At 40.2% G+C, this 11,876-nt stretch overlaps 1 protein-coding gene across 1 annotated transcript; it reads right to left on the minus strand.

Moving 5' to 3' along the window:
- Positions 1–1,099: 1,099 nt before the first annotated feature.
- Positions 1,100–6,551, minus strand: aqp7 (aquaporin 7; the record flags this gene model as incomplete). Its single annotated transcript, XM_079242153.1, has 6 exons — positions 1,100–1,289; positions 1,456–1,673; positions 4,765–4,883; positions 4,979–5,116; positions 5,202–5,328; positions 6,414–6,551. The coding sequence occupies 6 exons, from the start codon at positions 6,549–6,551 to the stop codon at positions 1,100–1,102; spliced, it is 930 nt and encodes a 309-aa protein (XP_079098279.1).
- Between the last annotated feature and the right edge of the window lie 5,325 nt (positions 6,552–11,876).

Genomic DNA, 11,876 nt, shown 5'->3' on the forward strand with positions numbered 1-11,876 from the left:
TCTACAAGAATATTAAAAACTATATTTCTATTTGAATATGTATGTTGTTGTTTTTTTTGTTTTAGTTTTGAAGAAATTAAGTTTTTTTTACACGGGACACTGGCTATGTTACTGCCATGAAGGCCCAGAGCAGAAAATAATCCTTGGAAGGGCCTTAAAGAAGAAGAAAAAGGAGAAGAAACAGTTTGAATCTACACATATGAGACATCCATGTTGCATAATGCAAGAGCAAGCAGTGTCATACGAAATGACCTCATCAAAAACATGCAAAAGAAAACCACATTTGGGATAGATAATGGCCGAAAACATGAGCAGGCATCAGAGTGGGTTTTCCCAGATGGGAATCACTGACGAAGAACTTATTTTAGCCAAGGGAAGTTATTTAGCCAGCCGTTGTGGGTTGCTTGCTATCTCCATCTTGGTCACCAGATACCAGTAATTGTTACACACTGTTCCATTAACAAACCTTATCAAACACCAGATGTTACGACTGTGGGCCAAAAACCAGGAAACAGTTCTTGTCTGCAGCCTGCTGTGGACTAGAGAGGTAGAATAACAGATGCGTTTAGGATTTTTGGTTGTACTTCTTCCCTTTCAAGCTCCGAGGAGCCTGCTCTTGTTTGTTTTCCATTTATTTATTTTAAAAAGGCTTCATGCGGCGTACGTGGGTTGTTTACTTCTCTTTACATACCTTATAGTTCCTCTCAACTTGTAGGTCCCCTGTTGATGGCTATAATACACGATGTTTACAATGTTTTCCAAGCTCAGCTTTGCTGCTTTTACCTGAATAAGATGAAAACATTGTCTGAGCCAGAGCGTGTGCTTTTCTTCCGTTCTTTTATTAAAATTATTTGAACTCTTTGTCTTGATACACTTTATAAGCAGCATGGATTAGTAGGAATTGCAACATATCTCACAGCTCAAAGTTATATTGAAAATATAAGGAGGAATTCATAGGAAGTCACTGAGCTGTAAAAGTGCTTCTGTCCCATGTAAGCAGTTGGTCCTTTAAAGCCTCATCATCGTGGAACGTTTCAGCAGAATGCATATGTCTGCACAGATGCATGTGCACTTATTTGTTTGTACAGGTTTGGGAGGGTCATTCACATTCATTAGAACAGATGGTTTGTTCTTTCTGCAGAGGGAAAGACTCTTCCTCCATTTGCACCTCCCGCTGACCAGAGAGGGGTGGGTGGTGCACTTCTACAAGGGCTTTGTATACTCCTGCTCCCAGCACTCCTCCAATAGTGGGAGCAACAACAGGTACCCACCACCAACCATTTCCAGCCCTATAAAGACAGAACACCCCCCCAAGTAATTACATTAAAAAGTCAAAGTGAAGCAACAAAAGGCAAATAAAGTTTTCCTACGAGACCTAATTAAAGCTGCAAAACTCATCAAAACAGTTTCTCATGTTTGCATCTATTCATTAAAATTAATATTCCTCCTGATTACCTGAACACATCGACCCCCCAGCCTGCAATGGCAGTAAAGACCCTGGCTCCAAAGTCTCTGGTGGGGTTGATGGCATAGCCGCTGTTGCTACCCAGAGAAATGCCAATGAGTAGCACCAGGAGACCCACTGCGATAGGCTCGCTGCCCGCGGCAGCCGGTTGGTTTCTCTGGTCGAACAGAGCCATCAGGCACAGCAGCAGCATGGCCGTGCCAAACACCTGCCACACACACAGAATAAGCACCAGCATACAACTCCATTACCACAAAAACTGGGATATTACAACAAAACACTTCGGATTTATGTGTAATTAAAGCCTAATTTAGTGAAGTTCTCCTATAATATGCAGGGATCTTATTGTTTTATCCTGGTTTTTCAGCTACATTTTGATAATAGACAGAGTCGATCCTGTTTAGCCTGGGGAGCAAATGTTGATATTCTGGGTCTTATGGTTTCTATTTTTTTTTTCCTTTTCTTAATGGAGTGTTATTGGTATACTAAACTGCGTTGGGTAATAAAAGCTTTATAATGGTGCCATGCAGTAATTAATGTCAAACTTTTTCATGCGGTGCAGTCGGAGGGCCTGAAAATCTGTCACTCATTGCAGGTTTTCAGCCTGGTTCATTTTTTGCGCTGTTGGTTTCCTTTAAACGCGTTCTCACTTTGGGAACAGTTTACCCAAAGTTTTGTTGTTTATTTAGCAAAACACTTTTTCAGTCTTTTGTTTTTCCTGTCCGAACTCTTCTGAGGTATTTTGTTTTACAACAAATTCAGATATTTTCTGGAGTAGGTAATTAAAGTCAGTAATTAAACCAGTTTATACATGTTATGTTTGTAGAGCTACTGGCAGAGAGAAACCAAAAAACTGGACCTGATTATGTATTAAAATGATAGTTTTATTGTAAAAACCTGAAGCATAAAACATAGTAATGTATTTAAATGATGAAACTGTTCCTGCAGCACATGACAAACATGTCTAATTTACGTTAATTAACGTTGTCCTCGATGCTTGGCTGAAACATGGACGGATTCCGGTGTTTTACACGGGAAGACTGAGGCACCCGTAACCCATACAGGACTACGTCTTATTTGACAACATTATTCTCCCCGTCGTGTGTGTTTGTCATTTTTGTTTTGTTTAGTTGTGGACTAAACAAAACGCGCCTATAGGCATGAGGTAGAGCGACTGACAGCTTGGTGCCAGGAGAACAATCTCCTCCTCAACACCGTAAAGACCAAGGAAGTCATGAGTGACTTTAGAAGAGGTAAGATGGACCCGGCACAACTGTACATTGGTGAGGATTGCGTGGAGAGGGTGACATACTTCCGCTTTCTGGGAGTTCACATTGAAGAGGACCTGAGTTGGAATGTGAATACTTCGGATCTACTGAAAAAAGCACAGCAGAGTTTGCACCACATCTGTCAGAGACTGCTGGTGTCCTTTTACAGGTGCTCAGTGGAGAGTATACTGACATACAGTATGTGTGTGTGGTATAACAGCTGCACAGTGGCTCAGAGGAAAGCGTTTCAGAAACTCATCAACACCGCTCAGAAGATCAGTGGTTGCCCTCTCCTCCGTCTTGCAGACCTTCACAGCTCACGCTGTCTCAAAAAGGCCCAAAACATCAGCAGGAACTTTTCACACCCTGAGCACTCGCTGCTTGAACTATTTACCTTCAGGTAGAAGGTGGGGATCATTAAAGACAAAGACAAACAGATTTAAGAACAGCCAATCATGGATGATTGAGCTGGGGCAGCAGACGGTACACTGTTGGGTTGTTTATGTATTTTAATATTTATCTTTATCTTTTTATGTTTTATTTAAAGGGGCCCTATTCTGGTATTTGGAGTTTTCTGAGCTTTCTACAGTGTTACAGTGTTGAATCCTCATCAGACATGTGAACGGCACTGTTTTTTATCACCTAAACGCATGTTTGAGTTTGAGTTTGAGTTCCAGCACTCTCTCCGTTTGGTTTCCATGGCGACGAAAAACGCGCCGTTTTAGAGAGTATTTTCTACTTGGAAATCCTTGTGACGTCCCGGGGGATAAGGTTCGGTGATTGGTTACCTTCTACTGGTTAACAAGGGCATGTACAAATACATCAGGCGGGTGGAAAACGTGGGATAAAGTTATTTCCAACGATGGCTGGTGAGTTTACCAAAGAGAGACATCCTGCTGCATTCGTTGCTGTGGGTTGCTGTTTTCCACTTCATTTTCAGGCTCTGATTCAGGTTCCAACATGTAGGGCTGTATGCTATGTGTTGACATTGTAGTTTGTTTTTTATTGAGTTCATATTAGCCTAATCCTTCTGTTTATGAGATGTTACAATGACGGCGAAAGCAGGTGCGGTGCGCGCTCCCGATGTAGTGCAGTGGCGGGAGGCGGGGCTTAATGCAGAAGAGTCTCAATCCACTCGTTTTGCCCGCAGGCTGATCTGACAGCCTACGGAGAGGGTCGGTCTGAAGTAAATAAAGCCATTTGTGACAATAACTCCATCAATCCCAGCCCTTCTGGTCTCAGAAATAAAAATAAATTAGCCTGAAATTCACATAATAGTTCCACTTTAAGGAATGAGGCATCAACTGAAATGGCACTTTAAATTCCATTGTACTTGTTGCAATGACAATAAAGTTTATTCTATTCTATTCTATTCTATTCTAGTTTGCAGATATCTGTCCTCGCTGGCTACTTTCTGCAGGTTTTGGATGTTTCCCTGCTGCAACACACCTGATTCTTGTTGCAGAAAGCTGTGTATGACCCATTTATCTGATTCAGGTGAGTTGGAGCAGGGAAACATTTAAGATTTGCAGGATGGCAGCCATCATTGACCAACATTAGAAGTCCTTGACATACAGCCTAACCACTGTTACATGTTTACCAAAAAGCAACACACACTCCCAGGCACAGTGCACAGGAAAGTGACGTACTTTGCTGAAGATAAATAGCAGAACGATTTATCCTCGTCAAAAAGAGCTGAAATGTTTCTGCTTGGCAAGAATAACGATCACAGCTCCTTGTGCCTGTAATACTCCATGTTTCCTGTTCTAACAATAATACATGTCTTGTTATAATGTAAAAAGTTTTACATCTTCAGATCCAGTTTTTCTTTGGGTGGCAACTCCAAGCATCTGTGGTTCAACTATCAAACACTGGGTCTAAATATTATGTTGAATCTTTACAATCTGTCTACATTTTACAGTTTTAGAGTATTTTGGCATGGTAATCTGCAGGTACAACAGCTTTGTGCTGAATAAGTCAGATCATTGTCATTTGTTAGTTTTAACTCTTTAAATTCAGGCGTGTGCCGACCTGATCAGCAACTCCAGCCGCCAGCGACAGGTAAGGTGCAGGATAGGTGGCGAAGATACCAGCTGTGGCCTTTTCTCCAGTTACCGTCAGGTTTCCCCCACAATAGTCTTGAATTGCTTCTGCAGATGTAGCGACAGTGGAGATGGTCAAGGATTTGAGACAAAATAACAGAACAAACTATTAAGATTGAACAAGTACAGAAGACTACTTTTACCATAGTAAATAGCATAAATTGTCCCTGATGCAAGAAATGTGCCTAACAGCTGTGCAAGAATATACACCGGAAGCATCTTCCACGCCAGCCGCCCAAACACACACATTGTGAAAGACACTGCTCCATTCATATGAGCCCCTGGGAAAGAAAAAAAAAATCAGATTTAACACACCTTTGCAACAAAAGGGCTGTTTGAAGTATTTATAAGGGTCAGCTCACGTACCTGAGACCTTTCCTCCGACGTGAACCCCCATAGCAACACCAAGCCCAAAGCCAACATTGATGCTGATGAAATGGCCAAACTGTCCTTGTCCGGTCACCACCTGGGCCATAGAGCCGAGCCCAAATGCCTGGATGCAACACACAGTCGATTTAAGATAAGACAGAATTATGAATTATTTTACTGATTACTTCTCAGTTTGTTAGTTTGTTTTCTCACTCAGAAAGACTTCAAATGAAAAATGAATGTTTTATTTTAAAGTAACCTATGTTAACCCTTTAATGCCTGCTCTAACATCTTAAACAGTCATTTTTTTCAGTGGTTCCGATGATTTTATTAAACATAAACTGGTGTGAGCCATTTCGGCCGCTTGCTTTGGGTTTGTGATGCCAAACTAACTCCTGTTTGACCGTTTCACCAATGTTTTGTGGTTTGCTGGGATCTCAACCCTTTTTTTACCAGCTTTGATTTACATTATTATAATTTGATGGGAAAGCAAAAATGCAAAGAAACATTTTCTGATGCTTTTTACTTTGTCTGACTTTAAAGGGTTCATTTATTTGCTGACACAGAACTGAAATGTTTTCTCACTTCCCTGAACTTTTAACTGGAGGAAAAGAGACTGCAAGAGGGGAGGAAAAGGCTGATGCTGAAAAACTGCAGCCACTCATTCAGGAAAAAGGAAACATCTTCAGTTTTTTTCCTGTTTTTCTCCTAAAGTCAGGAGAATTTAGTCTAAAGGTTAATAATTCTGTGTCGTGTAAATATGCCTGTGTGTGTTCCCTCTGGTTGAACTGCACGTCATCTTCAGCATATCCTCCCCGCACGTGTTTGTGTTGTTCTGCCAGGAGTCAAAGCGTTGGGTTATTATGACAGCTGACAGATAACATATGACTTTTGAAACCCTGTGCATGTGGCCCACTCCCTGACCGTTCCTCTGGTAGCGCTACGTTTCCTGCTTCGCCCACTTGCACCCACCAATCCCTACTCAGCACTCACATGACCCCAGAAAGCACTTGTTTGAGTTTTTGGGAGTGAAGATGTGTAATCAGGGTAAAGATCATGGCATTAATAATTAATGGTGCGTGTTTTTCACAGATGGACAGTAAAAAAAGAAGGTGTCATCGAAGTGATGGTTGTAACAGGTAGAAATCACATATTACACTGAGAATCATAGTGCACATTAAATATCCTTAATAATGACAGTATGCTTACCATCATGACGTATGTGCAAAGGAATTCAGCGAGTCCCACACGAACAAATTCACTCCTCAGCCAAACTTTGGGTCGGGTTACTCCATCTCCTCTCCGCTGGGAGACCCCCAGTTCTACTGTCTGCATAAAGTCCTTCATTTCTTCCTTTTCTCACCGCTTTTAGGCAAAAGTTGTTTTCAGTTAAGCAAACATAAACATCAGTCAAGTTTCACTTGAAGATCGTGTGAAGTGTCTCCTATGTCACACAGTATCTTACAAAGGAAACAAATTACTTTCCCTTTACTTTCTTTTTGTTTTCTGTCTTTTTCCTTTTTCATCTGTTCAGACATACCCAATTGGACCCATCCACAATTTATAGCCTGGATCCACCCCCCCCTGCATGCATTGTCTCAGAACTGACCAATGAGGATGAAGGGCTTCTTCAGAAAAACTACTGCGCTAAACCTAAATGTAAAGCTGATTTTTAAACCAGAGGTACTACACTCTGAGTGTAAAACATGCCAGATTAATGAATGTTTTTACATGCTCATCAACATTTCTTCTACACTCTTTGACTTCAAATATTCTTACAATACAAGACTGTGGAAAAAATCAGCAGCAAATATTGATTAAAAGTTCCAAAGTCACGCCGGATCTGGATGTTACAGTGGAAATTTACAACACCATAAAAGCTTATCACAGCTAAACATGTTCAAAGAGCCAAAGCAAACTACAGTCACAGTAACAGTAAAGCTGATTAAATCCAACAAATAACTCACATCTTCTCAAATTGTCAACATTCCTATGTGTTTATTTTCCAAAGAACAGCAAACGGTGGGTGGATGACGAGATGCTTTAATATTAATGTGGAATCATTGGTTTTCAGTAGCTGCTGAAACTGATATCTGTTCCTCTGGTGGCACCTAGAGGCGGGTGTTTGCAGCTTGGAAGAAAATATCTCAACAATCTGGATTGATTGCAAAGTGCACACATTCACATGTCTGATTAACTCAGTCAGATTTAAGCCTTTTGTTTAAAAATTATCTAAAAACAGAGTTCTATCTGTAAACGGCCTCATAAAACATGAAGAAAGGTCTCCTGAAATAAAACTTCCATCTGATTATTTCTGCACATTTCCATCAGTTCCAGCTGTAATTTATGATCAGGTGCAGTTTGCAAATCGTAGCAAACTGATAACAAATGTCACATTTATCTCAATAGAACAATTAAATAAAACATGGTTGACCAAAGTGATTTACGAACTCATTTAGAAACAAGAACTGAATAAATTTAAAGCGAAAAGCAAACAAATGCCCCAAATTAAAGAAAAAAAGACTTAAAACAAGCTGAAACAACCTGAAAATCAGCCGTTTCTCAAAATGAACTACTTAAAAGCCACGGTTTAAAAAGTAAAATAAAATAGTTTTCAGACAGGATTTGAAAGATTTCAAAGCTTCCTGAGTGTGAATATTGAGCGGTAGGTTGCTCCAGAGTCTAAACGATGTCAATGCTAAAGCCTGATCGCCTCTGTGCTTTAAACTCAGATTATCTGGGTTATAATACTGGAACGGTTTAGGCTTGGGGCCATTTTAAACTTTTAAAACCAATAAAAGTATCTTACAATGAAAACAGATGGTGTAAACCTGCTAAAACCGGATTGGTGTGATTGAGCCATGTGCCTGGATGTCTGGACGAAATGCAGGCGATGTTCCAGACCAACGGCGTGGTTTCTGGCGGGACAACGGCCCAGCAAGAGAGACGTAGCATGGAGATGTCACTGCCATGTTGCCTCTGGGTCACAAAAGACCTGAAACTGCAGAACTGCAGAGAAAAGTCCATTTAAGTTCAACCTCATATTTAATGATGTTTCTCAAAATGACCCCAACTCATTTTTTTTTAAAAAAAAGGAAACATTGGTTTTATTCATGTTTCCGTGGAAGCTAGAGCCTACCTGAGTATAAAGCATGGCGTTGGGCCATCTTTACTCAGAGTCGCTTACAGACTTTAAAATGCACACACAAACAGGTAGTTGTCAATTTGCCCCCCATCTATGAAAATACAAGCAAACAGCTGGGATTACGCCGCGTAAATCTGCTGGGTGTGTGCGTAGCGTGGCATGTGGGCTCATCAGGTGTTTTGTGTGAATTTACTGCAGATTTGTTTGTGCCGTATTTTTTAAAATCTGGTTCCCCTTTATGTAGGATGCCAGTTGTTGTAGAAAAGCTTCCCACAGAGGTTCCACATACCCGGCAGGTACGAGGTGTTTCTCTTTTAATTTATCTTAATTTATTTATTGTATTTTTGTCATGTTTGTTTTCATTTTAAAATGAGTTTTTGTCTTTATTAGGAGGTGGCTGAATAGTGTGGGAGAGGTTTTTTCCTCCTTCTGGGCAAGGATATAAAAGGTATTCTGGATGTCAGCAGCAAACTTTTATGGTTTTTGTTTCTTTACTGATTTGTGTTTTGTTTTTGTTTTTTTACCTTTTAGACGCAGCTACATTTACACTGCTGTTTTGTCCTTTTAATTTTCTTGTATGGCTTTATTTTCCTCATGTATGAGAGTGACTTTTGTCCCCGTTAAGAGTTGGTTTCTTCTGACTTTATGGGGGAATTCCAGAGGTTGGCTCCAGTTGTTTTGGCCAAGGAAGCTGGCGGTCAGGACTTCACCGTGTCTGTGGTCTGGTGGGTTAGTTTGTCATGATTCTGGTATTTTCATTCATTTGGTTTGGGAAGTGACACTTTATATTCAGTTGCTTGTGGGTTTTTTTTTGTTGTTTTGTCCTGTGGGGCCCTGGTCACGGTGGGGAGAGAGGCCTGACCCTAACAAATTAAATCCTTGTGTCCACAGCTCTTCTTGTGGATGACCCCTGATTCTTTTTACTATGTTTTAACAGATGTATTTTATTCTTAGTTGTTAATAAACTTTAAGTTTTAATAGTTGTTCACTGTAGTGGTAAATAAAACTTTGTTTGATCTAGAGAGGACCGTCTGTCTGTGCTCGTTCTTGCACCATGTGTTTCCTTCCTACACTCTAGACTGGGCAATTATTTGAACCTATAAGGTCTTACCTTTTCACTGCCGGTCACAAAGAGTCTGAATTACTCTTAATGCATTTACTTTACCAGGAATCCTCATAAGTCATAAACTAACAGATGTGACCAGTTTGCCATATTTCAGACTGACTGGACTTGACTACTTCTCTACTTGGAAAGAAAAAAATCCTCTGACATTTTGGGAACATTGAGAGGCAAGTTGCTCCTGACACAAAGTTTTCTAATTACCAAATTCAACATGTTCAGCCTCATTGAGGCTGAGAAATTCTGCATAAGCCATAAATCCTATGAACATCATCCCATGCCTGTCTGACAAGTTGAGAAATAAACAACAAGTTAAGCTTCAACTTGCAAGTCTGTCATCAAACCATTTTTGTTCTGACATCTCTTGCCCAGATTAAGGCATTTCTTTCATTTGGTGATTTGGAGCGGCTCGTGCTTTCTCTCGTCTCATCTGTTTGGATTAATGCAACTTTCTTTTAGAGATATGAACCAGTTTTGCTCCAACCGCTTCCAGTTTGTCCAAAATTTGGCTGCACACCTTTTAACAGGCACTGGCTCCCCATCAAGCTGAGGATTGATTGTTTTTTAAATGACTTTAAATGGTTTAGCTCCTTCTTACTTAGCAGATCTTTCCTGCCATCACACATATTCTGTTGAGGTCCTCTGGCCGTCGTCACCATGTAGAGCTTCACCCTCCGGGGAGGTCGCTCCTTTGTATCTCCTGCAGCAATCCCTCAAACTCTGGCTTGAATAAAGGTTAAAGGGACCTCTGTTCTGGTTTCCAGCCTTTTTGATTCGAATCCTGGTGCATTTGCTCAGAAAGTCTGCTTTGTTCACCTCTCATTCAGAATGCTTCTTCAACTCTAACTTTCTGATACTCAAGGCCTTCTGCAGAAGTATTTTTCCATGTAAAAAAAAAAAAAAAAAGAAACTGTGTAAAAAATGTTTGATCACTTGTGTTTCAAACGAAAAAACACCTGAACAGACTATCAGGAAGAGATGTCCGTCTGTGATGAAGTGAGGAGCGAGAGTAGAAAGACGTACTCAAGCTGTAAACATAACAAATGGCAAAGAAATTATTTATTTCAATGCAACATCTTAACATCACACAATTTTGTGTGTGATCTGTTTCATCAAACCTGATTTGATCTATCAGGGTTCTGATTGTGATTATTGGGGAGGAACCATTGTGTAGCACATATTCTCAACATCACTGTATCGTTGTATTGCAGCACTGTTATTGGAGCAAACAATGCCTCAGCGGGCAAAGGTGACAGTTTGCCAGCTTTCATGCCTGTATTTCAGCCAGCAGCTGCACAAATGAAGTTAAATACCAGATGTTAAATGCATGAGGCTGTTCTTGTTTGCCTTACAACGTTTTCAGGTCAAGTCAGCAGTTGTCATGAAGTCCTCTGTGTATTCTGGTACGGCGCTCCTGATTGTATTACAGATATTTAGTTACAAGAAAACCTGCTTTGTTTTGTTCCAGACGATGAAGAAATGAAATCGAGCTTCCAGAGTAGCACTTTTTTCTGCTTTAATAATTAACTAATTATATTACAAAAAAGGAAAACAACATTTTTCTAAATTCAGATTTACCTATACGCTGAGAAAACCTGCAGTGTGTCAGTTCAGTTTAAAGTTACTGTCAAAGTTTATGTCATAAATGTCTCCATCTGTTGTTTGGAAATGACGCATTTTGAAATGAGGAATGTGGATTCAGAAAGGCATATTTTCATGACCAGCATCCATGTGATGCAGTCATGAAAATAAACGCAAACATTGTGTTTTCTTCATTAAGTCATTGTGAACCCTGATGAACAACTTCCGAGAACAAGCATTTGGAAACATGTGGTTTTACTTAAACCTGTTTCAGCGCTTTATTTCCACTAAGAAATAGAAAAAGTGGAGCTTCCTGCTCTGCTGTTTTAAGTTTCAGAATAACACAAGAATGGAAGTTCATCCCTCAGCTCATCATCCAGCGGCTGATCTGCTCAGTTCCCGACATTTACGGACCATTTTTAAAAGCACCTGGGATGATCTGAAGAGGTCAGCATGACCCTGACTCAACCTTTTTATTTATGACTCCCATCAAGTTGAAAATGAACTCATATTTTTCATGAAGGAGAAACTGTCTCAGCTTAAAGGTGCGGAATTGAACTAAATCAAAGGTCACTGACATAAAAATGTAATATTTTATTAAAATAGTTTCTTCTGGTATCTGGATCAAAACAGCTGCTACGTTTTTATTAGCACGACCCATTTATGTCTACTTGTTGTGGATCCAAATAGATAGCAGCTGACAAATGTGTGCCACCAGTTTTACTACGTGTCTCTGAAAGGACAAACCTCTTTCTGTGTGAAGTGAGCCCTCTGAGCTTTGAAAGTAGCAGCTTTGTTTGTCAGGAGTGAAAGCACCGTTTGGGAT

This window comes from Telmatherina bonti (genome assembly GCF_933228915.1).
Source record: "Telmatherina bonti genome assembly, chromosome: 6".
Classification (NCBI taxonomy): Eukaryota; Metazoa; Chordata; class Actinopteri; order Atheriniformes; family Telmatherinidae; genus Telmatherina; species Telmatherina bonti.